General features: G+C 39.7%; 1 protein-coding gene across 3 annotated transcripts; it reads right to left on the bottom strand.

The window, feature by feature from the left end:
* Positions 1–27,082, bottom strand: LOC105486970 (serum amyloid A like 1). 3 transcript variants are annotated; one of them, XM_011750182.3, is made up of 12 exons: positions 26,904–27,082; positions 23,965–24,078; positions 16,847–16,930; positions 12,023–12,102; positions 10,199–10,258; positions 9,943–10,058; positions 9,094–9,274; positions 6,887–6,969; positions 6,611–6,799; positions 3,276–3,469; positions 1,071–1,163; positions 1–149 (listed from the first exon to the last, which is right to left on the bottom strand). In XM_011750182.3, the coding sequence occupies exons 1-12, from the start codon at positions 27,033–27,035 to the stop codon at positions 57–59; spliced, it is 1,419 nt and encodes a 472-aa protein (XP_011748484.2). In that variant the 5' UTR covers positions 27,036–27,082; the 3' UTR covers positions 1–56. The 3 variants fall into 3 exon arrangements, with proteins under 3 accessions (XP_011748484.2, XP_011748483.2, XP_011748485.2); XM_011750181.3 differs by having other exon boundaries at positions 3,276–3,472; positions 26,904–27,081; XM_011750183.3 differs by lacking the exon at positions 26,904–27,082 and adding an exon at positions 24,368–24,937 and having other exon boundaries at positions 3,276–3,472.

Raw genomic sequence — 27,082 nt, 5'->3', positions numbered from 1 at the left:
TGTCAGTGAGAAAAATAAAGTTTATTTCTTATGCAGAAGTAATTCCAATTCAGGTTTTAAGTCTGAACCTTCAAACTTGGGAAGCTTTTTTCCAAGTCATCAGCAAGCGCCTTATCAACTTCATGTAGGATTTTAATAAAATCTTCCACCTATGAGTCAAACAAACAAAATCAAACACAGAAGAGAAAAACGTGGTTTAAGGTACTGATTGCTCTACCTGTGGTTTCTAAATGGTCCAATGGAAAAGAAATGCTGGCAGATCTCCAGATGACAGTAACAGTACTTCCTAAGCAGTCTTCTAAATCATTCTCAAGGAAATGACTATTCTTTCCCATTCCGTTTTACCCTTAAGCTAGTACTTCTCCCCCTGCCTCCTCTTTACAGTCTGTTCCCACATTCTGTCCTTCATTTTCCCGAAAAAGTTCTTATTGTGAAATCTGATTCTAATGGTAGGAAATGTGATGTCATTTGAATAACCATAAAAACCTACTGCCTATTCCCAAGAATCTGATTTTGGTTTAATATAGATGCTACCTACTTCATAACAGAAAGGAGTACTATAGATTTAGAGCTGAATTTTTCCTCTTAGAAGTGTTACTCCCAATAGTAGTACAAATTTTCCAGTAGTCATCCTTTTTCCCCCCAACCTTTATTGTAGACTCAGGGGGATCTAAATGTTTCTATGTGCAGGTTTGGTACAAAGGTATATCACATGATGCTGAAGTCTGAGGCACAGAAGAACCTGTCACCCAGGCAGTGAGCTTAGTACCCAATAGGTAGTTTTTCAGCCCTTGCCCTCCCTCTCTTTTTCCCCCTCCTCCTGTAGTCCCCAGTGTCTACTTTTCCCATTTTTATGTCCATGGTATCCAATGGTTTTAGCTCCCACTTCTAAGTGAGAACATATGGTATTTGGTTTTCTGTTTCCAGCAGTCATCTATCTGACAAAGGCATTAAGTCATATAAATTGTATACACTATAATTTTTGACAATGACCTCGAAATCAAGTGCTTACTTGAAAACATTTAGTAATCCTACAAAACTTGGCCGCCTATACATTTACCCATACTCACCACAGGGCTATAGAAAGGAAGAAGGTTTTGAAATGCAGAGGAACACTTCTGTTTGCTCAATTGGCCTTCCTTTACTCCCTGAGCCACCGTCTCCTAAAACAACAACATTTAATGTCAAAAAAGGGAAATTTTTTCAAGCTTTAACTAGTGAATAAAAACAAATTAGGATATTCAATTCCCTCCTGACTTCATAGGCATTTCAAATGTCCCAACTGAACCCACCGACATCAAGGAGGCTTATGTAACCCAAACGTGTTCTCCACTGTCGTCTTTATTTTAGTGAAGGACACCACCATCCACCCTGCTACACAGACTACAAACTTGGAACACAGTGAAGACTTTTCCCTCCCCTCTCCTGCTGACCCCTCCCGGCAAGTGCTCAATTCTATTCTACCAAATCTCTCTTATCCCATCCCTCCTCTCCATTAAAACTTCCATTGTTTAGGCTGCCATCCTTTTTCAGATTATTCTTGAAGATTACCAACCGCAAGAGCCTGTTAGTTGATCTCCTGCCCTCCAGCCTCAACTCTCTCTACTCCTTCCTCTCTATTGCTTTTGGAGTAATCTTTCTAAACTGATCGTATCACTTGGTGCTTAAAAGAAAAAAAATCTTTAGTAGCTCCTCAGTTTCTTCAAGATTAAGTCCAAATCCCCTAAACATGGCATATAAAAATTTGCATGACATAGCCCTAGTGTATCCTCAGCTCACCTTTCTTTGATGTTCCTACTACTTAAAAGTAGGTGCTCCAAAAAACAAAAGCAACAGCAAAGAATGGGAAAAAAGACATGTGATAAATATGGAAAAGATGCATTATTACCCAAGAAATTCATACAAATGGATAAATTATAAAAAAGGATAAATTTTTAATTGGATAATTAAAAATTATTATCCAATTAATTATCCAATTAATAATTATTTAATTATCCAATAATTAAAAATTATCCAATTAAATCAAATGGATAAATTATAAATGGATAAATTTATAATCAAAATGGATAAATTATAAAAAAGTAGGAAACAAAATATACGACATCCAAATATTTCAATCTCATTAATTTAAAAATGCAAATCAAAATAAGACATAATTTATTACCTGAACTTTGACATAAAAATTATAATACCCAATAATAAGGGTCAAGTAAAAACCAACATTTCACATGTAAATAGTATTTTGACAAAATATGGCCATTATGCCTTAGCCATCTTCACATTTATAATGTTGAATCCAGTAATTTAAATTCTGTAAAACCTGCTGAGGTAATAACCCCAAATCTGGAAAATACAAATAGGGAAAAGGGAAGCAAGACAACTAATAAAAAAAAAATCACCAGAATAAGAGAAACCTTTTGTTTCATTTTGTTTTTTGAGATAGGGTCTCACTTTGTCACTCAGGTTGGAGTGCAATCCTTCCATCCCTGCCTCCCAAGTAGCTGGGATCACAGGCATGTGCCACCATACCCGGCTAATTTTTGTATTTTTTGTAGAGATGAGGTTTTGCCATGTTGCCCAAACTGGTCTCAAACTCCTGGGCTCAAGTGATCCACCTGCCTCAGCCTCCCAAGTGCTGGGATTATGGGCGCCTGGCCAAGAGAAACTTCTTAAGGAATACTCTTTAAAAAATTCAGTGGGTATGAATAAATATATTCTTCACAGCTATATTTGTAGCATTTTATATTCATGATACAACATATTCATAACATATTCATAATATATTTCTTTCCAAATATATGGATAGAAAAAAATATGGTCAAAGGAGGAATGTTAATAACCACTGAACATATTCAGGGAGAATATTCCTTAAGAGAAGTTTGCAGTAAATTTTGAAAACTGATTATTTGGTAAATTAGGTTTAAACTGGCTCTCAGTAAAAAGTCTTTCATCTAGAATCAAGAAAAATGCTTATAATATAGTGTTAAGGGAAAACAGTAGTCTATAAAAATTGCATATGCTGGGTTAAAGTATAGGAAAAATTCATTTATAAAAATACATGCATGCAAACATATGCATATGTTTGTCATACATAAATATACCAAACCACATCAGCTAGCGGTTTTTAAGATTATAAACTCATGGTGATATTAAGATTTTACTTTATTTTCCCAAAATATATATTACTTTCATATTAAAAAAACAGTAATAAAGTTGGAGAGTTAAGCAACCCACACTTTCTTTTGTTCATGACATCATCAATACTTCTTTCCTACCTTTGTTAATGCCTGAAAAATATTAGAAAGAAATTCACATAAAATATCCTTTAAGATTTTCAAGTGGAAATCATCTTGGGTTAAATCAGTCTTTTTAGTTTCTCCTGTGTTAGACTCTGTCGAGTTCTCTGGTTTTTTCTGACACTGTTCCATATTTTGTAAGACCCGAATGAGGCTGTCAATTAGAGGAAGATCTACTGTATAAACAAATCAAGAAACATTGAATTGGCCAGTTAAGTTTGGTTTTTCATTCATATGTATTGAATTAGTGCTAGACATTATTATTTTGGGTACTACAGATACAGTGGTAACATCAGCAAGATGTCAGCCTGTAAGAGGCTTACATTTTTATACTTTCAAATAAGTAAATATAATAGACTATTTTAGGTTTTGGTTAGGTTCTATGAAGGAAATAAAAGAGGAATATAGCAGTCTAGTAGGGCAAGCTCTCTGACAAGGTGACATTGAGTTGAGAACTAAAGCAATGAAGACTCAGCAATCAAATGAGCCTAGGAGGCCAGGGGTGGTAGCTCACGCTTGCAATCTCAGCACTTTGAGAGGCCAAGATGGGCGGGTAGCTTGAGCCCAGGAGTTCGAGACCAGCCTGAGCAACATGGCGAAACCGTGTCTTTACAAAAAGTATACAAAAATTAGCTCACGAGAGTTTTCTACCACTACCACTGTTAACATCTTGGTCCAAATTATAACATTTCTTGCTATGAGTTAATTATCAAGAATCTCTAAAAGCCTCCTAATTCATCTCCCTTTTGTACCAATGATTCCTACATTTCTCATCAAAACAGCAGCCTATTAAAGTCAGCTCATGTGTATTCAACTTCTGCTTAAAACTCACCATGATTCCCTACCTCATTTAGAGGAAAAGGCAAAATTAGGCCCTCCATACTCTACCTCTTTGGCTCCATGTGCTACTTTGCTAAATCCACCCCAGCCACATGGGATCTCACTGTTCCCCCTCAAATATACCAGGCATACTTCTGGTTGAGGGCTTTTACACTTTCTATTCCCTCTGTCTGGAATGTTCTTCTCCCAAGTATGCACATGACTCCTCCATTCTCTCCCTAAGGACTGTACTCAATGCCACCTTCTCAATGAGGTAACATATTCATAAATGAAGATCTTTAAAATATTCAATATTCTTTTTTTATTAAAAGTCTTAATAAAATAGAAACAGAGTAATATTTCCTTAAATGGTAAGATATATATCTTATTTTTAGGGGGCCAAGGGGGTGCAGAGTCTTGTCCTGTTGCCCAGGCTGGAGTGCAAAGGCGTCATTTCGACTCACTGCAGCCTCCGCCTCCCAGGTTCAAGCAAATCTCCTGCCTCAGCCTTCCGAGTAGCTGAGATTACAGGCGCATGCCACCAAACCTGGCTAATTTTTGTATTTTTAGCAGAGACAGGGTTTCACCATGTTGGCGAGGCTGACTTTGAACTCCTGACCTCAGGTAATCTGCCCACCTCAGCCACCCAAAGTGCTGGGATTATAGGTGTGAGACACCGCACCTGGTTGTAAAACATGTATCTTATACCCAATAATGCTTAACAGTGGAACTCTAGGATTATTTCTAATAAAATCAGGAAGAAGGTAAGGATGTTTTCTACCATCACTATTATTTTACACCAGAGATTCTAGGCAACCCAGAAAGATAAGAATAAACCAGAGATAGACAAGTGATAAAATATATCTAATTTAAGCCAAAGCACTATCACATAAAGCCCAAAGATTATTACTGGAATGACTACTAAAAATAGTAAGAATCTGGTAAGGTTACAGGATGCAAAGTTAATATACAGAAATGAATAGCCTTCATATATTCCAACAACAATAATCAGTGGAAGAAAATATGTCATAGACAATAGTAAACCCAAAAGATAAAATATCTAGGAATGAAACTAGTAAGAAATATCCAAGATCTATATGAAGAAACCATTACTGAGGGACACACAAAAGACCTGAACAAATGAAAGGGCATAACATATTCTTAGATATTCTATAAAGTTAACACGATGTCAATAAAAATATCAGAAAGTTTTTGTTTTTGGAACTTAAAGTTAGTGATAAGAATAGTTAAAAACATTCTGAAAACTTAGAATGAAGAGGAATTCGCCTTATTAAGTATTAAAACATAAAACCTTAATATTTAAAAACACTATGGCTACTAATATATGAACATAGTAATGGAACTGAATAGAATATATAGGGGAATTTAAAAAATAATGATGAAATTTCAAATCAGTGTGGGTAAGCTGGATTACTCACTAAATGATGTTGAGATAACTGGGTAGCCCTCTGGAAAAAAAATTGATACCACTAGTACCAAAGTTATTAAAGGGGGAAAAAAGAATTAAAGTCACACTTCACATGTGACGCCAGAATAAATTCTAAATGAATCATGAATTTAATTGTGGTCATAAAAATCATTCTGTGAAAGACTATGTGTTTACATAGGAAAATATTCATTTTATATTTCTAAATGAAATGTCGGCTAAAAAGCAGAATTAAATATATGTGCATGTGTTGGATGATAAGATTACAGACATCATGTTTCCTTGATATTTTTTATCAATTTTTAGGCAGGGTGCTGAGGCTCATGCCTGTAATCCCAGCACTCTGGAAGGCAAGGCAGGAGGGTCATTTGAGCCCAGGAGTTTGTGACAAGCCTGGGCAAGATTGTGAGACCCTGTCTCTATAAAAAATTTAAAAACTAGCCAGGTGTGGTGTCATGTGGCTGTAGTACCAGCTACTCAGAAGGCTGAGGTGAGACAATCACCTGAGCCCAGGAATTCAAGGTTGCAGTGAGCTATGATCCTGCCATGGCACTATAGCCTGGGCGACAAAATAAGACTCTGTCTTTAAAATAAGTAAATAGGCCAGGCGGGGTGGCTCACACCTGTAATCCCAGCACTCTGGGAGGCCGAGGCGGGTGGATCACCTGAGCTCAGGAGTTCCAGCCCAGCCTGGCCAACATGGTGAAACGCTGTCTCTACTGAAACAATACAAAAATTAGCTGGGCACAGTGGTATGTGGCTGTAATCCCAGCTACTTGGGAGGCTGAGGCACGAGAATCACTTGAATCCAGGAGGCAAAGGTTTCAGTGAGCCAAGATCGTACCACCGCACTCCAGCCTGGGCAGCAGAGCAAGACTCTGTTTCCAAAAAATAAAAATAAATAAAAAGTAAAATAAGTAAATAAATACAATAATAAAATAAATTTTGAAGTTTAGCATATTTTTATAACTAGGGAAATGAAAGCGTTTTTTAAAAGGGAGAAATCAATGAAATGAAAAACAATATGAGCCTAGGAAATTGTACTTGCCTTTTTCTATCTTTAGATACTCTTGCTCAGTCTGTGAGGCATAAATGGCAGACAACACTGAAAAAACAGAGGCTAGCACTGTTTTCTGTTCTTGAAGAATGATGGGTGGATCATCAGACTGGCAGAATTCATGGCAGACCAGGTCAAAAAGTAAATTCCAAATGTCTTTTCCAGTGTCAGGACAATGTACTTAATAAAGACAACAAATAAAGCAGTACTTTAAAATCAGCAAACAATTAAATGAGTAACTGTAGTGCTTCCGATAAACCATCTTACCAATTGCTTGAATTCCATCATCCACTGTAGTAAGCAGTTGTAAAATATGCATGTAAACATCAAGCCATTCTGGATTTTCAGAACTAAACAGGAAAAGTAAAAGCACTGAATCAACGTTACTGTCCAGGGGATTCCAATCATTCATCCATTCAATAAATATCTATTACTCTGCCAGCCACTGTTCAAGGTGCTGAGGATAAAACAAGGAAAGGAACGAAGGCTCTGTGCTCGTTAGAGCTTTTATATTCTAATAGGGGAAACAGCAAAAAATAAACATTGTATAAAATAATCAACACACACAGGACAAGAAGTAAAAAAATCTTTTTGGCTCTATCTCATAAAAGCAACAATGCAGAAACCTGCTAGTTGATACTTTATCATTTTGGTTTGCTTGAATAATCAGAACAAAAAAATGACTGCGATTTTTATAGTATGAACGTAAGGTCCACTGCACCATGCATCAACAAAAATGATGTTCTGAAAACGTCTCAGGATTATCCTAGCCCCCTAGCTGAGAATACTAAAAGCATATAAGTCTAATTCTTATGATCAACCATTTGGATTCTCAAAAATCTAAATAGTTTGGAAACTCAAAATCTTAGTTCTTCAACCAAGCAAGTGAAAAGACAGTGAACAATTAAAACAATGGTTTGGCAAATGTTTATTTAAGTACTTACAAATTAAATTTCAGGCACTATGTTAGGAGTTGAGAAAACAGATGTATAAGATGTTATCCCTACCTTCATAAAGTTTATACTTTAAAAGGAAAGAAGATTGCTAGCGGGGTAATTACAATAACGTGGTATGAATGTAACACTATAGGGCTAGGAGCCACTATATAGCAAGGAGACTCAGTTTGCAGGGTCAGGGAAGGTACCTTAAGAAAAATGATGTTTACACAGAAACATGAAGGGGCAAAGAAGTATGTGAGGTGGAGGAAATATACTGTGCAAAGGCCTGGAGACAAGAGAGCTGGTTCAGTTGAAGAAGTGAAGCAAACTTCACATGACTGAAACGCAGAGTACAAGGAATAAGGATAGTACTACTGGGCCTATAAGCTGCACTTTATTTTTCTGAGAATTTTTCATTTATTTCATTCTTTTTTCCCCTATTTTATTTATTTATATTTTGGATTCAGAAGGTACATGTTGGGGGTTGTTACATGCATGGTGCTGAGGTTTGGGAATATGGATGGTCCCATCACCCCGGTGATGTACACAGTACCCAAGCTGTGTTTGTGTTTGTTTTTGTGTTTTTCTGGACCTTATCCTAAGGAAGGTAACTGAAAAGACTGAAGCATGAGAGTGAGACGAGTACGTACTTTGCAAAAACAGCTTTAAAGTCTAGGCTTGGGAAAAGCAAGCATAGAGGCAGCGAATTCAAGTAAAAGAATGTGGCAGTTCTCCAGATGAGAGACAATAATGGCTTGACTGGCATGGATGGAATCCCAGAAAAAGTCAGGAATAAGGGTTGGGAGTTGACTACAATGGGAAAATACTGGGGCAGGAAAGATTCTGTAATGGCTTCTCCATTTCTTCTATATTATCCAAACAGGACAGTGATTACATCATTTACTGAGATTGAGAATACTGATGAAGCAGGTTTAGGGAAAGATGATGAATTTAATCCTCACTTGGATAAAGGACACAAAATTAATAGGTTTTGATGTGGCTTACTCAGCACTAAGAATGCACTAAGCAAATCAATAAGCAGATCAATTTAAAAATTAATTTTCTAGTGATTAGCAATAAACAGTTTTAATGACCTATAAGGCTTAGTAATCACTCTTGACAAGACATCAGAGTCCCAAAATCAGTCACTTATTGAAGACTGGCATATAAACACAAGGAGCAAAAAAAAAAAAGATGTGCAACGTTAATTAAGAAGTTGTTAAATGTTCAACGTAAAAGCACAAGAAAATGTTTTCTCTTTGGTTTAAATTACATAAAATATGATAAGACAGAAACCACAGTTAATGTTGAATAACAGCCTATAGCTAAATGATAATGTAACAGGAAGTTTGTAACCACTATCATTCTTATAAAAAGCATACAGGTTGCATCACAAATATTAGTAGTGAATTAACGTAACAAGGAGTGACTGTGTACTTTATTCTGTTGTAAGGAATCTAAGAAGACTTTTATATCTGAGAATACTTCTATCAATTGCATTTTCCCAGAGCACTTTGCACGAAAGAGCTCACCTACCGTACTTGTTTGGCAGCTTCGAGTATACAGGGCACGAGCCGAAACACTGGCTGCTCTTCAGACTCTTCCTGGGGTTGGTCCAGAGGCTGAGTAGCCCCATTTCTGACCCATTCCAACATTAGTTTCTCATCCAAATCAAAGAGCTTGTCTACAACCTCCCCCACCTTCACCAGCAAGTCAACTGCAGAGAATAAAACAAATATTGAAATAAAAACAAATTGCTAAAAGCAATAGGGTTAAGCAAAATTCCTACAGCTATTCTAACAAAACCAAACCTTGCCAAAGCAGTACTTATTCTAAAGGGTGATTTACTTATCTCACATGTTTAAATTTGCGTATTTTTCCTCATTTTTAAATGAGGAATTCATCAGTGTCCCAGGAATTTAAGAAATTTTATATCTTCAATCAAAAAACTTTCTCCAAAAAACAAACAAAAAGCTGGGCATGGTGGCTTACACCTGTAATCCCAACACTTTTGGGAGGCCAAGGCTAGATGACTGCTTGAACACATGAGTTCGAAACCAGCCTGGGCAAGAAAGTGAGACTCCATCTCTACAAAAAATTTTAAAATGAGCTGAGCATGGCGGTGCACAACGATAGTCCCAGCTATTGGGGAGATTAACAGAAGGATACCTTGAGCCTAGGAGTTTGAGGCTGTAGTGGGCTATGATCACACTACTGCACTCCAACCTGGGTGACAGAGCAAGATTCTGTCTCAAACTAACAAACTTTATTACCTTGCACCCAAGGCTTTTTTCAAAAAGGTGACTTCTAGAAATAGTTACATGGTTTCCTAAAAATTAAATAAAATTTAAAACTTTTTTTTTTCTAGACTACATGATGACTTACCATTTGTTGAACTTGACATAATGAAGCAAATGCTATCATAAATCGCTGAATGTTCCCGGATCCTTTCAACCCAAACACTGGCCACTTCTGCCTGGGAAAGGCAAGTAAGCAACAACCTACATGGTAAACGTGGGTTGAATTTCTACTTTTCAAAAAAAAATAAAACAGTAAAGGAAATTCGAAAATAAAAAATTAGCTTTTTTTCTTAGCTACTCTTATGAGTAACCTTATAGAATTCATAAAAGGAAAAGCATACCTGCTTGTTTCCAGCAGAGTAGGTGGGTCTGAATCATACAAACAGTGCAATAATACCTGCCTACAAAAACAAAGAAGTTAACCGATATGCCTCACTTCTTGCATTTAAAATATCCGAGTTTTCATTTAAGTTTTTTAACATCTTTATTGTGAAATACAGCATGTATTCAGAAAAGCCCAAAAGATACAAATCTATAGTTAATAAATAATTATAAAGCAAACACTCGTGTTTCCAAGAAACAGAACAGAGCTGCATCTCAGTAGTCACCATGTGTCCATTCCAAATCACAATTCTCTTTCCCACCTAGAAATGATGACCATTCTGATTTTTCCAGCAATTATTTCTTTACTTTGCTCTATAGTTTTATTATTTTATATATTTTGGTGTTGCTTTATACTGCAGGTAAAAGGATTAAGAGGACATGCTGAATAAATAGACATAATCTGGGAGGTTATTCGGATTCATGAAGATGGTCAAGGAGGGGAGACAACATATGAAATAAATTATATTATACTTATTCTTTTGAGTCTTCATTTATTTGCTGGAAACTATACATGTAAGATCCACCCATGTTGTTTCTTTAGCTGTTATTCTTTGACAGATTGTTGCAGAGTACTCCATTGTGTGAAAATAACACAATTTATTTTTCCAGACTACTGCTGATGGCCATTTGCGTTGATTCCAATTTGGGGCTATTTCAAGTAATCCTCCTATAATATTTGTAAGAGTTATCCTGATGCACATGTGCACAGTTTCTCTTACCATATATGCCCACTATGAGCTGGTCACAGCACATGCATATGTTCCAACGTGACCAGATAACGCCCAACTATTCTAAAGTGGTTCAACAAATTTATATCCCATCAGCAAAATAATTTGCACCATACTAATATTAAGATAAGCATTTACTTGAATTTATAACATTTGTTAACATTTCTCATTCCTGGAGTTTTGATAGAGAACATTATAGAGACCAAACATAATCCTAAGTCATTTGCTCCATGGATGACTGTAAATTACTGAGGAATAAATACTCTGAACTAGGATCTTAAAGTCCCTCCACAACTAGGAGTTATCTCTTTCTGAGAAACCCAGGTACTTGAATCCTGTGATAAAACCCTCACGGCCCCAGCTCTAACAAAAACTGCCTAGAACAGTTTTCTTAACCTATTTGGGTACAAATTTTTTTGAGATTCTGATTAACAGCCATGAACCCTTTGCCTAGAAAACTAATACACCCACAAAATTTAGCATATAATTTCAGGGTGTTCTCAGAACACAGTAAACAAACTTGGGTTTCCTCCGTTAAAAAACCTTCTGCCCAGAACTTTACACATGGAAAAGAGAAGTAGCCTCGAAGCAGAAATCTGAATCTTTTCATCACAGAGGCAACTCTTTATCTTCTAGTTTGTTGGCAAGTCTTATCCTCTAAGTCAGAGCTCTCAGGATGACATTATTCAACAAATCTAGTTTCTGCAGACTCCAGCTGAGTCACTGGATTCCCTGCACCTAAAATGTTTTGGATTCCAGTTGGCTGCCCCATCTCCAAGTTTTGTCCCGCTGGTTCTTCCCCTATCTGGCTTACTGCCACCAGCTGACAATTCAGGTTCCTTTGCTACTGAAGAAAACAGGTTTAAATCCTGAATTATTTCAGTACCTCCTGAAGAAGCCCCTAGCTACCATCAACACACAATGAAATTCCTAGAGAGTATTCATCAAGACAAAGAAAAGACTGTCTTTCAGATTTGCTACTTTTCCTAAGACGAATTTCCTTAAGGATATAAAAGAATATGTTTAAAAACATGATTATATAGTAAGACTTACCCAAGATTTTTATCACTGCTGAGGGACACACATATCTCCTGGAAACAGGCCATATTACCTAAAATTCCCACACAGATTTCCTGCCAAATCAAATTTTACAAGTCACAATGGCTCTGAGATGAAAGACATAAACAAAAATATCAACTTGAACAAAAACTTTCACTGAGCCAACTTTTGGGGTAAGGCAGAGGGGAGGCAGGATAAAGAAATACATATACTGCCTGTACCCTAACTTTGACAAGCTTACAGTATTTGAGAAGGGATGAAAGACATAAGAACAAGAAAGGGCAAAGGCAGGAGCTATGGAAGAAGAACTCCTATCGATAAAACGAGTGTTAAATGATCGATAGTATTGAGATACGCAAACAAAAAGACAGACATTCAAATAAGGGGACAGTATCAGCAAAGGCAGGAAGGGAATCATGTACGTGGCGAAGACGGTAGACAATAAAGTACTCCGGTTGTGGCACAAAGTGGGTGAACAGCATGAGGTAAATACCGCAGGTATAAAGGACTGAGATTAAGGGCTCTGAATGCCATGCTGAAGAATTAGATTTAATCTGGGAAGTTATTTGGAATCATGAAGATGCTCAAGGAGGGGAGACAACATACTGAAACAGTATCTTAGAAAGATTATTCTGGTGGCAAAATGCATAATGAATTAGTGTAGCCCCTCTTTATCCACGGTATCAGTTACCCATGGTCAACCTTGGTATAAAAGTACTAAATGGGAAGGTCCAGAAATAAACAATTCATGTTTTTTTTTTTTTTTTGAGACGGAGTCTCGCTCTGTCGCCCAGGCTGGAGTGCAGTGGCGCGATCTCGGCTCACTGCAAGCTCCGCCTCCCGGGTTCACGCCATTCTCCTGCCTCAGCCTCCCGAGTAGCTGGGACTACAGGCGCCCACAACCGTGCCCGGCTAATTTTTTGTATTTTTAGTAGAGACGGGGTTTCACCGTGGTCTCGATCTCCTGACCTTGTGATCCGCCCGCCTCGGCCTCCCAAAGTGCTGGGATTACAGGCTTGAGCCACCGCGCCCGGCCAACAATTCATGTTTTAAATTGCATGCCTTTCTGAGTAGCATGATGAAATCTTGCACCGTCTCACCTGGGATGTAACTCATTCTTTTGTTCAACATATCCACACTGTATACGCTGCCTGCCCATTAGTTACTTAGTAGCCATTTGGCTATCAGATCGACCATAATGGTATCTCACAGGGCTTGTGTTCATGTCACCCTTATTTTACTTAATAATGGCCCCAAAGCACAAGAGTAGCGATGCTGGCCATTTGGATATGTCAAGGAGCCACCATTAAGTGCTTTCTTTACATGAAAAGGTGAAAGTTCTTGACTTCATAAGAAAAACATACAAAAATGTATGCTGAGGTTGCTTAGGATCTCTAAGAACAAATCTATCCATGAAATTGTGAAGAAGGAAAAGGAAATCTGTGCATATTATAAATAGGGTTCAGTTCTATCCTTGGTTTTAGGCACTAGGGGCCTTGAAATGTATCTCCCAAGGATAAGGGGAGACTAGTGCATAGGGAAAAGAAGTTGAAAAGAATTTAAGAATCTATCTCAGTAATAGTTAATTAATATGTAATAACATTTATTACCACTCATTATGGCCAGGCATTACTCTAAGCATTTTCCGTGTATAATTTCATATAATAACTTGGGTGAAAGGTACTAATAGTATCCCCATTTTTTCAGATGAGGAAACTAAGGCACAGAGAAGTTAAGCTACTTGCCTAAGATCTTGAGATCTCCAACTAGAACATGGCAGAGCTCCAGAGCTTGAGCATTTAACCACTATTCCAAACTGCACCTCAGTTATCAAGACGCAAGAGGAGGAGGGCCCTCAGGCATGGAAAAGGATGAAGCTGAGGAAGACTCTCAAGGTGAAAGCAAAATAATCCAATGTGAGGATGAGGGAGAAAGCAGCTGAACTTGACTCCTAGCTTTCAAGTTGCCTCATTTTCCCAGTCAGTGATATTGGTCCCATTGACAGGAAAACTAAAAAAGAAAGTGCATAAAAGGCTACAATGAGTTCAGATGGTACGGTGTTTCCAAGCTGGCTGGAACGTAACAATCACTCAGGGAGCTTGTTAAAAATACAGATTTCCAAATCTCATCTCAGATCTACTGAATTATAATTTTCAGGGTACAGCCTGGAAAGCTATTGTTTACCCAGCATATACCAGGTGACTTTTATGATCAGATAAGCGTGACCATAAATCACTGAGGACATACACAATTCAGGGTTAGAGAGCACAGCTGACCCTTGAACAACACAGGTTTCAATGTGTGGGTCCACTTAGAGGTGGATTTTTTCTAACCAAACTTGGAATGAAAATACAGTGTCCTCAAGATGCAAAACCTGCGTAATATGCAGAGCTGACTTTTCATACACACAGGTTCCACAGAGCTGACTGCAGAATTGAGTACGTGCGGATTTCAGTATAGGGGAATGTCTTGCAACCATCCCCCGTGTATACCAAGGGACAACTGTACAGCATGCAAGTAGAGAATGCCTGAAGAAAGTTGGAGATGTGACATCAGTTATCAGAAGGGAAGTCAAGGCTTTGCTCCTACAGGCGAGTTGCAACTTAAAGGTGTAAAGAAAACACATAAGTTCACTAGGAAAATGAATATAATGAGAGCAAAGGATCAGGCCTACACCTTACAAAAAGTCCATATTCGGGACAGTATAAAAAAGGAAGAAAGAAAAAAGCCAATGAAAGGTGAGAGAGGAGTGACTCAAGAGGTCAGAGACGACAGTGAGATGACACAGGAGCTACAGAAATGGAGTTTCAAAAAAATGTGGGTGGTCAAATGTTGGGAAAAGATTAAGAGTGAGTAGGGGCAGGAAAAAACCACATACATTTCCCTTATAAACTAAAGAGGGAATAACTGAACTTCCAATCAAAGATCAAGTTTTTCTGTCTTGGCTGCTCACTGGAATCACCTGGGGAACTTTAAAAGCTGGCCAAAGTCTCACACTTGGAGATTCTGCTTTAACTCATCTAGGGTATGGCCTGACTCAAGATTTTCAAAAGTTCCCCAGGGCAAAGCTTCTCAGAGTCTGGCAATGCTCCAGAGCACCAGCGTCACCTGGGAACATATTAGGAATCCTGGACCTACTGGACTAGAAACTCTGGAGGGGGGCTTGGCGATTAGTGATGCGGGGACATGCTTAAGTTTGACAGCCCATGTCCCAGGTGATTCTAACATGCAGCCAAGGCTGAGAATCACTGTGGCAGCAGACAGTGGCCAGCGGATATATACAACAATATGACTAAATCCTAAAAGGTGCCATTCCTGACATAAGCTTATTCTTTATACACTAGTAGTGAGTAAATATATTTAAGACAGAAAAACTCAGTACAAAAATAGCATAATCGTCAAATCTTACATTAATATAAGGAACCAAGGAAAAAATGGTTAATCAGGCCCTAATTCAGACAGAACATTCTACTTAAATAAGAATGTTAATTCAACATTCAATTTGTAACAACACACTACGGAATTTTCCATTTTATAATCTGAAAGAGAGGAAATACAGTACAGGGGTTATACTGGAGTCAGGCCTAGGCTGAAATCTCAGCTCCATTCTTTCCTAGTTGTGTGACCTGAACACGTATCTTCACCCAAGATCTAGTTCTTTAAAAGTATACCTCTTGGTAGTAAGACCAGGTATTCAGTAAACAGCAGTTTTTCATAATTATAATTATTGAACAGATATTTACTAATCCGTGTATGCACAGCACATGGCAATTTAATTGGCAATAAAGCACAGTACACTGTACAGTATATAAAGTCCTCTCCTTTAGTCTTTATCTATTGTTCTTGGCAGTTTACTAACAGCAATGACCACTGAAAGCTTACTTACTTACTTGGGAAGGTGTGGAAGGAAAAGTACCACTGTGAATAACAGATGCAAATACTAAGAGGGGACAGAAGGCACCCAAAGGGAGGCACGGAGACAGCGTGAGACAGGGAGTAGAAAGGCCTGGCTAAATCAGAAGGGTTACCTGGTTATCCAGATTTTATGCTGGAAAGATGAGTTAGGTTCAGAGAGTAGAAGTCTTGAGCAGCAGGCTGAGTTTAGAATAGTTTTCAAACAATGGTGGATTTTGTCAGTAAAAAAGAGCAATCCACTGAAACACGGGAGGCCCGGGTTCTGCTCCTTGCTCTGATACATACTAGCAGCATAACAGTGGTTATGCCTAACTCGTCTCCACAGCTGTTAAATGAAAGTGCTAATTTCCCTGGTCCAGCCTGAATCTATAATTCTATGATTCTAATAATTTTAAATTATTAAATTATTAATAATTTAATATTTTAAATTATTACAGGCATGTAGCTCATGCTTATAATCCCAGCACTTTGGGAGGCCAAGGTGGGAGGATCACTTGAGACCAGGAGTTCAAGACCACCCTGAGCAACATAAGGAGACCCCTGTCTTCACAAAATAAAAATGAAAATTAGCTGGGTGTGGTGGCTTACACCTGTAGTCCCAGTTACTTGGGAGGCTGAGGTGGGAGGGTCCCTTGAGCCCAGGAAGTCAAGACTGCAGTGAGCTGTGCTCATGCCACTGTACTCTAAGCCTTGGAGACATAGTGAGACCCTGTCTCAAAAATAAAATAAAAAAAATTTAAATAGCAAATTACCTAGGACCTGGCAATGTTCAATTAACATCTACAGGCTGATTTGTTGATTTACAGTCAGTAAGAAAATCAAAGTGAGAAAAATAAATGACCATCCAGCACTATCTGTTCTTATTGCTTCAAAGAAGAAGGCTTTAGAAATGCACATACTTACTCTTAATCGAGGACACTTGGACTTGGCCAGTACTCCCATGAATATATCAGGAGCATTAAATTCTTGGAGAAATAAAGCCACATCCTGAAAAGAAAAATGATTATTGGCGTGGATACTGAATATTCTTCCCCTAAACCCCAAAGCTTAGGCAACCATAAAATTCTATATTAAAATGAGAATTTTAGGCCAGGCGCGGTGGCTCACACCTGCAATCCTAGCACTTTGGGAGGCCAAGGCTGGCAGAGTGCCTGAGCTCAGGAGTTCACGACCAGCCTGGGCAACACGGTGAAACTCCGTCTCTACTAAAAATACAAAAAAACTAGCTGGGTGTGGCAGCGAGCACCTGTAGTCCCAGCTACTCAGGAGGCTGAGGCAGGTGAATCGCTTGAACCCGGGAGGTGGAGGTTGCAGTGAGGTGAGATTGCACCACTGCACTCCAGCCTGGGCGACAGAGCAAGACTCTGTCTCCAAAAAACATTAAAAAATAAAATAAAATTAGAATTTTAGACACAAGGAAAAAAAAAAAAAACAGGCTTAGGAACTGTGTCAACAGACAAAAGTGATACTAGAGAGTCTTTATGATAACTGGTCCCAGACAATGGAACAATTTTGTAAACAAATCTAAACTACCTACAATACTCCGGAGGATTATCCCACTCTTTTCTGCCCCGAATCTATTTACCTTAAAAATGTTTCTGCCCACTAGGAATTCTCATTAAACACATTCAAACACATTTGGTGATTACCTATCAAGTATTAAGCTAGAAGTGGGGGAAAAGGGAAAAAAGCAACACGCTGGGCACAGTGGCTCACACCTGTAATCCTAACACTTTGGGAGGCTGGTTAGAAAGCTGAGGTTGGTGGATCACTTGAGCCCAGGAGTTTGAGACCAGCTTGGGCAAACATGGTGAAAACCCATATCCACAAAAATACAAAAATTAGCCAGGTGTGGTGGCACATGCCTGCAGTCCCAGCTACTTGGGAGGCTGAGGTGGGAGGATCACTTGAGCCTGGGGGGGTCGAGGTTGCAGTGAGCCATGACTTTGCCACTGTACTCCAGCCTGGGCAACACAGTGAGAATAAAAGAGTAAAACTTGGCTGGGAGAGGTGGCTCATGCCTGTAATCCTAATACTTTGGGAGGCCAGGGCAGGCAGATCACTTGAGCCCAGGAGTTCGAGACCAGCCTAAGCAAACATAGTGAAACACCATCTCTACAGAAAATACAAAAATTAGGGGGGCATGGTGGTATACCATCTGTAGTCCCAGCTACTCAGGAGGCTGAGGTGGAAGGATTGCTTGAACCCGTGAGGCACAGGTTGCAGTAAGCTGAGATATCGCCATTGCACTCCAGCCTGTGCAACAGAGTGAGACTTTGTCACAAACAAAAACAAAATTCCTTCTTGTCCTCCAAGAGCTTAAAACACAGTAGGGGAAAGAAGTCAAGAACTGCTATAGGGTCCTGTCCAAAACCAGAACTTGTGTTTTCAAAATCATCAACAGAACAAAAATTCTGATGACAATGTAACTGTGGTAGCCTCATAACTTCTTCCTAGAGAGTCTGCCACAGTGCCTAAAGGGGTATAACATACAGGTGACATGTGAGTGGACATGTGGCCCCAAATGGGCCAAATCTCACCTAGGAATGTAAGACATAAAAGCTAAGTCAGTTTGTTTGGGGATCTGCAATGTAAAATATATAAATAAAATTAAGTTTCTGGCTGTCTATTGCTTCAGATTTTCACTAAATTTGAGGTGTATATTTGAGAAGCTTTAACTTAAAATATAAGCTGCATGCATTAAAGGGCCCTGGAACACCTCAAAGAGAGAGGCAATTGTTCTCCACAGCAACTGAAACCAGTAACCTGCCAGACAATTGACTGGGAGAGACACACTCTACTTACTAAAAGACCATGGCCAGAGAAAATGATATTTTCAAAGATACACTCTAAACTGAAAGTCCTAACAGCAGATTCTCTTCACTGTAAGTGATCAAGCTGTCTGTCCTGTGGGCAATTCTTTGTCACAGGCAGAAATTTTTAAATTTAATGGTAATTCCTGGAGTAGCACAAGGGTGGCCTAACAATATCAATACCAACAGTAATAAAATTAACTTCATTGAAAAAGTATTAAATGCCAGGCACAGTGAAGTGGCTTGCATGCTATCTCATTTAATTCTCAAAACAACTCTATCAACTAGTTAACATTATTAGTCCCATTACACTCATAAGCAAACTGAAGTTTAAAAAGTTCAGCAACCTGCCCAAGATTATACAGTCTCAGTAGAGCAAAGCTAGGATTTGAACCCACATGAGTCTGACTTGAGCCTATGGTCTTGCTTTTTAAAAGAGATGGGGGTCTTGCTTTCCTGTCCATACTGCAGCAGTGGCTATTCACAGATTCACAGGCATTATCATAACTCACTGCAGCCTCCAACTACTGGGCTCAAGTGATCCTCCTGCCTCAGCCTTCCAAATAACTGGGAATATAGGCAAGTACCCAGCGAGACTATGTTTTTTTTTTTTTGTTTTGTTTTGTTTTGTTTTTGAGATGGAGTCTCGCTTTTCACCCAGGCTGGAGTGCAGTGGCCGGATCGTAGCTCACTGCAAGCTCCGCCTCTCGGGTTTACGCCATTCTCCTGCCTCAGCCTCCCCAGTAGCTGGGACTACAGGCGCCCGCCACCTCGCCCGGCTAGTTTTTTGTGTTTTTAGTAGAGAAGGGGTTTCACCGGGTTAGCCAGGATGGTCTCTATCTCCTGACCTCGTCATCCGCCTGTCTCGGCCTCCCAAAGTGCTGGGATTACAGGCTTGAGCCACTGCGCCCGGCGAGACTATGTTCTTAACCACCACAACATGCTACCTCTCAGGTATTCATCTATTCATTCACTACTCCCCAGATATTTTCTGAAAAACCTAATAGGCACTGTTTTAGGTTCTGGGAACACATCGGTGAACAAGCTAAATAAGGACTCAGTCCCAAGGAATTTTCTTTCTAAAGAAATGAACAAACAATAAATATATAAATAATTGAACTACACAATTTCTAAATGCTACAAAGAAAATAAGATGGTATGTGCTAGAAACCCAGATAAAGGGGGCTACTTTAGACATGACATTGAAGAAGGTATTTCAGAAGGGGTGACATTGTGCTTTGATGAGAAAGAATTTAAATCCATCAGAGGACACATGTAAAAGAGTGAAGCAATTCTATGGGAACACTGAAATAAGAGAGGTTAATTCTGACTGGAGTGTCTGGGGTGCATCACAGAAGAGGTGACACTGAAGCTGGGCCATAAACAGTGAGATGGATTTTGCCAGCTAGAAGCCATTCTAAACAGAGAGGCATGAATAGTACCCATGGACAAGTGAAAGTGCAGGAAGTATCTATCTGGAGGTCTCTGGTCCTCACACACTGAATTCGTGGTTACAGAGCAATAAGAGACAAGGCTGAGATATAAACTCACGAGACTTTGCACCAGGGACTTCAACGGTCAGTGGAGAGCTTAGTTCTGAGTGGTGCCTCAAGGGCACCTCTTGTAAGGGAGCAAAAGGAGGTCAAAGAACATGACTTCGCCCCGCACCAATAACCTCCTTCAAACAGCAGCACTGTTTTCTCAATTTTAAAACTGAGATTTTCACCCTAAGAGTTCATTTAAAACACAGGTTTTATTTCTTTTTTAAAAAATGTAACCATAATTTATCAATAATTGTAGAAAAGTAGATCTGAACAATACTCTCAACCAACCTGATCTGACATTGGTAATAAGATACTCGACCCAGCAACAGCAGAACACACATGCTTTCTAAGTGAACATGTCTTTTAAGTGAACATGTCTTTTAAGTGATAGTAAAGACAAAGTAAAGACAAAGATAGATTGGTAAGGACAGACCATATTCTGGGCTATAAAACAAGTCTCAACACATTTAAAAGGATTCAGTGTTCAACGACCATAGCAACAGAAAGATAACTGAAACATTCCCAAATATTTGAATCTTATGTATGAACCAAAGAACAAGTAAAGAATATTAGAAAGTATTCTGAACTTCTGTGGGCATGGTGGCTCATGCCTGTAATCCCAGTACTTTGGGAGGCCGGGGCAGGCAGATCACTTGAGGCCAGGAGTTCAAGACCAGCCTGGCCAACATGGCAAAACCCCATCTCTACAAAAAGTACACAGCACGACTCTGTCTCAAAAAAAATTGTAAACACAGCATATCAGAATTTGTGGAATACTGGTAAAGAATAATATTTAGGGAAAATTTTACAGTGCTAGATGTCTATCTTTAAAAAGAAAGATTTCAGGCCGGGCGCGGTGGCTCAAGCCTGTAATCCCAGCACTTTGGGAGGCCGAGACGGGCAGATCACGAGGTCAGGAGATCGAGACCATCCTGGCTAACACGGTGAAACCCCGTCTCTACTAAAAAAATACAAAAAACTAGCCGGGCGAGGTGGCGGGCGCCTGTAGTCCCAGCTACTCGGGAGGCTGAGGCAGGAGAATGGCGTGAACCCGGGAGGCGGAGCTTGCAGTGAGCCGAGATCGCGCCACTGCACTCCAGCCTGGGTGACAGAGCCAGACTCCGTCTCAAAAAAAAAAAAAAAAAGAAAGATTTCAAAGTATAAAGTATGTGGACAACAGATTTTTGACAAAGATGCAAAAGCAATTAGTGGAGCAAGGATCATCTTTTCAACAAATGAACTAGAACAATTGAATATCCATAGGCAAAAAAAATAAACTTCAACCCATCCTTGCACTATGCACTATACAAAAATCAACTCAAAATGGATCACAGACTTCTATGTAAAACCTAAAATTATAAAACTTTTAGAAGAAAATGTAAGAAAACAACATAATTAAAAAACAGGCAGAAGATTCAAACAGGTACGTCACCAAAAAAGATACACGGAGTACAAATAAACACATGAAAAGATACTCCTCATTAGGAATTAAGGAAGTCCAAATTACAATCACAATGAGCTATCACTACACACTTATTAGCATGGCTAAAATTAAGAAGACTGACCATACTAAGTGTTGATGAGGATGAGGAGAAGCTGGACCTGGAATTATGTCTCACACACTGCTTGTGGTTATGTAAAACGGTAAAAACTGTTTAGGAAAACAATTTGAAAGTTTCTTAAAAAGTTAAGCATACACTTACCATATGATCCAGTCAGGCCACTTGATATGGTTTGGCTCTGTGTTCCCTGCTAAATCTCACCTTGATTTGCAATCCCCATTGTCCGCATGTATCAAGGGCAAGACTAGGTGGAGGTAAGTGAATCATGGGGGCGGTTTCCCCCATGCTGTTCTCATGATAATAAGTGAGTCTCATGAGATCTGATAGTTTTATAAGCATCTGGCATTTCCCCTGCTCACACTTCTCCTTCCTGCCACCATGTGAAGAAGGTGCCTGCTTCCCCTTCCCCTTCTGCCATGATTGTAAGTTTCCTGAGGCCTCCCCAGCCATGCTGAACTGAGAGTCAATTAAACCTCTTTCCTTTATAAATTACCCAATCTCAGGTATTTCCCTATAGCAGCGTGAGAATGGACTAATACACCACTCTAGGTATTCATCCAAGGAAAAGAAAAGTATATGTCCATACACACTTGTATACAAAAGTTCACAACAGCTTTATCTGTAATAAACCTTAAACAACTCCAACATTCATCAACAGGTAAAAAATAAATTGTGGTATATACATACAATGGAACACGATTCAGCAATAAAAAAAAATAAGCCATTGATATACACAACATGGATGATTCTCAAAATTACGCCGCATAAAAGAGCCAGACCAAAAAAAGAATATGAGCACATTTATATAAAACTCTAGAATACACACTAATCTGTAGTGACAAAAGGCAGATCAGCGGTTGCCTGGAGAGGATGGAGGAAGGGAGAGGCAAGAGGAAGAGAGGACCAAGGACCATAAAGAAACTTTTAGGGGTGATGGATATGCTCTCTATCCCGATTACAGTGACAGTTTCATCTGCATACACATTGTCAAAGTTTATTGGCTGGGTGTGGTGACGCACACCTATAATCCCAGCACTTTGGGAGGCCAAGGCGGGTGGATCATTTGAGGTCAGCAGTTCGAGACTAGCCTTGCCAACAGGGTGAAACCCTGTCTCTACCAAAAATACAAAAATTCACCGGGATTGGTGCACGCCTGTACTCCCAGCTACTCCGGAGGCCATGGCAGGAGAATCACTTGAGCCCTGGAGGCGGAGGTTGCAGTGAGCTGAGATCGCACCACTGCACTCCCGCCTGGGTGATAGAGACTCCACCTCCAAAAAAAAAAATTATTAGTGTCAATGATACTTCAAAACAATAGGCAGTTTTTGTGTTAATTATACCTCAATAAAGTTTTAAATAAAATGACTGAAACAATGAATAGCCATTGACAATTTTTAAGAAAATGAGTACAATTAAGTCCGTATTTCTGGGAAAAAAGGTAACAGGGGTGGCAATGTAGAGGACAGAAGGGAGGTGAAAGAGACTAAAACAAGGATTTTAATCAGGAAGCTACCGCAAAAGTCCAGGCAATAAAACAAGAGAGATCACATAGGCCATTTAATCTCTTTTGGCCTCTATTTTCTTAACTGTAAAATAAGAGTACTACCTACATCACAGGGTTATTGTGAAGATCAAATAGAATACTATACATGAAAATGCTTTTGAGCTATAGAATAAAATACAGATATTAAAACAATGATTAATATTGCAGCTATAGACATATTATTTATTGTCCTTTCCTTCTAATACTATCATGGTATATTAGTGGTCTTCTAACTCCTAACCTGCTCTCAAATATATGGCCAGAGTTTTCTTTAGGTAGGTAAGTATCAGAACTTTCCTGGCCTCCATGTGTGTAGGAATACATTCATAAGAGCTATGTATTTAGTCCGAATCTATTGAGAGCTCAGATCCTCCAGCCTCAAAGACAGAAGTTTAGCACTATAGCTCATAGGATCTCATTCCCTGTATCATATATGAGTGTGATTACAGACAGGAGATAAAGCCTTTCCCCAGAGTGAAGGACTGAACCATTTTTAAAACATCCATCCACCATCTCCTCACCCAACAGTCTTTTCAGAGTTTTGTTTCCAGCCTCATACCTCATCCATTGACATATCCCATACTCTGCAAATTTCATTCTCCATTTCTTCATCAAGCTCCGTCTGCTGCTCCTCATCATCTGAGTTAGATTTGGTGTTTTCAGGGCTAACAATCTTCAGAAACACAAAGAAAGAAAACATGAATAAAAGTTGTCTACAATACTAACCAGGCACCCAAATACAGCAGGTGATCGAATAACATTTCCTTGTAACGTTGATGAGAAAAAAAATATTTGATTCCTGGCCAGGGCCACCGTCTGTGTGGAGTTTGCATGTTCTTCCCATGTGTGCATGAGTCTGTTCCAGATACTTCAGTTTCCTCCCACATCCCCCAAATTTGCACATTAGCATAACTGGTGTGTCTAAATGGTCCCGATCTGAGTGAGTGTGGGTGTGTGTGTACCTGTGATGGGATGGCATCCTGTCCAGGGCTGGTTTCTGCCTTGCACCTTGAGCTGCTGGTTTAGGCTCCAGCCACCCTCAACTCTGAACCAGAGCAATTGGGTTGGGAAATGGATGAATACAAATGATTATAAAACAAAAATCTGTAAAGAAGACAATAATCATGGAGATGTACGACAATAATTATGTGGTAGGAATGTGCTCAGTAAGCCTGCCTTATTTTTTTGTTTTTGGACTGTACGGTAGTAAGAGGTGGTCATTTTTGCTTTGTAAACATTTATTCCTTGATTTAACATAATCAAAGAATAAAAGTTGTAGTGATAATCACTACAACCACCATCACTCACTAACTCACCAAAATTAGGTAAATAGTTCTTGTTTTTATTAACCTTTCTTAAATGTATTTATAGCTCACATTTATTTCAATATTTAATACTAGACGTGTTTTGGGTCCTCATTTAGAAGTTTGGTGATGTTCTTCTGTCCAGAAATATGCCACAGGAACTTAACTCTTGTTTATATCAATTAGCTATGTAAAATTGGTTTCATTATCAGTAATTTTGCTTCAAGTCACAATTTCCAAGAACCTACTGATATTAAGTGAGGACTTACTTTAATAATAACCCATAATTGTTTAGAAGACACAAAGAAGCTACCAGCAAAGTATCTTCTCTTGCAAAAATCTTCTTTTAAAAACTTAGTGCCTTGGGTAGATCTATTCTTTCAACATTCACAAAGTAAATACTGTTGCTAGGCACTGGGGTAGATATACAAAGACGAGTTAGATATAATCCCTTACTTTTGAGATTTTTTTTTTTTTTAACTTTTAGGATCTAGTGGGGAAAGACATGTAAAGGGATAGTCATATTAGAAAAGGCAAAGTGGGCAGGGTGTGGTGGCTCAAGCCTGTAATCCCAGCACTTTGGGAGGCCAAGACGGGCAGATCACGAGGTCAGGAAATCGAGACCATCCTGGCTAACACGGTGAAACCTCGTCTCTACTAAAAAAAAATACAAAAAACTAGCCAGGCGAGGTGGCGGGTGCCTGTAGTCCCAGCTACTGGGGAGGCTGAGGCAGGAGAATGGCGTGAACCCGGGAGGCGGAGCTTGCAGTGAGCTGAGATCCGGCCACTGCACTCCAGCCTGGGAGACAGAGCGAGACTCCGTCTCAAAAAAAAAAAAAAGAAAAAAAAAAAAGGCAAAGTGATTCAAATGAATTGTGGACAAAAAGTTGTGGTAGCAAAAATGATGGACCAATGACCTATTCCTGGGAGAAGATGGGGAACTTTCTCTTAGGTGTTGATATTTAAGCTAAATTTTAAAGGAAGAATAGTAGTTTGTCATGTGAAGAAGGAGAGAAGTGAGTATTCAGAGGAAAGTACAAGAGTTCAGAGTTGAGAGAGGGCCTGGCATGTTTGGGGATGGTGAACAGTTCGCTGTTGATGGAACATAGTGTATCACGAGAAGATGAGGCTGGAAAACGTATAAACAGCCCTGGATCCCAAGCTTCAAGAAATATGCATTTTTCTCCTATGCAAAGGGAACTAAGCAGTGTCATGAATAGCGCTGTCTTTAAAGATTATTCTGGCAGCTGTGTAGAAAATTAACTGGAGAGGATAGAGAAGAGAAGCAGAGGAACCAATGAGGGAAACATGGGGAGAAGAAAACCCACATTTACTGACAGCCTCCTATAAGTCAAACACCATGCTAAGCACTCTATGGCCATTATAATCTCACTTAAACTACACAATGACCCTATATATAATAATATAAATATTATAATCCCATTTTATAGAAATTAAGAGAGAAATAGAGGTTCTGAGCCGTTAGGTGACCTGCAGCTAGTGGGTAATGAAGCTGTGTTTTTTGTTTTTTTGAGACAGGGTCTCCCTCTGTCCCCCAACTCCAGGCTCAAACGATCCTCCAGCCTCAGCCTCCTGAGTAGCTGGGACTACAGGTGTGCACCATCACGACCGGCTTTTTTTAAGTTTGTAGAAACCAGTTCTATGTTGCCCAGGCTGGTCTCGAACTCCTGGCTCAAGCGATCCTTCCGCCTCGGCCTCCCAAAGTGTTGGGATTACAGACGTGACCCATCGCGCCTAGTCAGAAGCCACGTTTTTTATATAAAAGTTGTATAACCCTAAAATCACCATTTATTATATTACAACTATAGTCCATGAAATATATAAACTAAGGACCTGGGCTTCAGAAATGACAGTGGGGATGGGGAGCAAAACCCGAGCAATGCAGTTACACGATCGTGTATTTTGGAGAACTTGCGAAACTACAATAGAACCGCAAGTATTCCAGCATCCCTAACATTATACTTCCCTTTGTGTCGAGAGACCCCGAGGGGCCCCAGATACTTCTGGGGTCCGCAGCGGCCGGCGAAACGCAACAAGCGAGGTCCCGCAGCGCACGCCTGGGGAGGGGTCTTTGTGGAGATGGCGGCTCCCGGGGCAGGAGGAGCCGCCAGAGGCGGAGCCCGGGTGCCTGGGGGATGTGGGAAGAGCCCACGCGTGGCGCGAGTTTCCACACCTGGATGAGTCCGCTGAGGACGCCGAAGAGCCAGTGTTTGCTGTAAACCGTGCTCCCTATGCAGTCTCCACCGGCCACCTCCTCCTCCTCCTGGTCGCGACCCGGAGGCGGCGGCGAGGGGTTGCGATCCATGACTTTGCCGCGTCCCGCGCTCGAAGGCCGTGCCGGAAGCTGCGGAG

Source organism: Macaca nemestrina, chromosome 12 (assembly GCF_043159975.1).
Source record: "Macaca nemestrina isolate mMacNem1 chromosome 12, mMacNem.hap1, whole genome shotgun sequence".
In the NCBI taxonomy this organism is placed as follows: domain Eukaryota; kingdom Metazoa; phylum Chordata; class Mammalia; order Primates; family Cercopithecidae; genus Macaca; species Macaca nemestrina.
The sequence above is the reverse complement of the archived record's forward strand: the minus strand, read 5'-3'. Positions and strand labels throughout refer to the sequence as shown.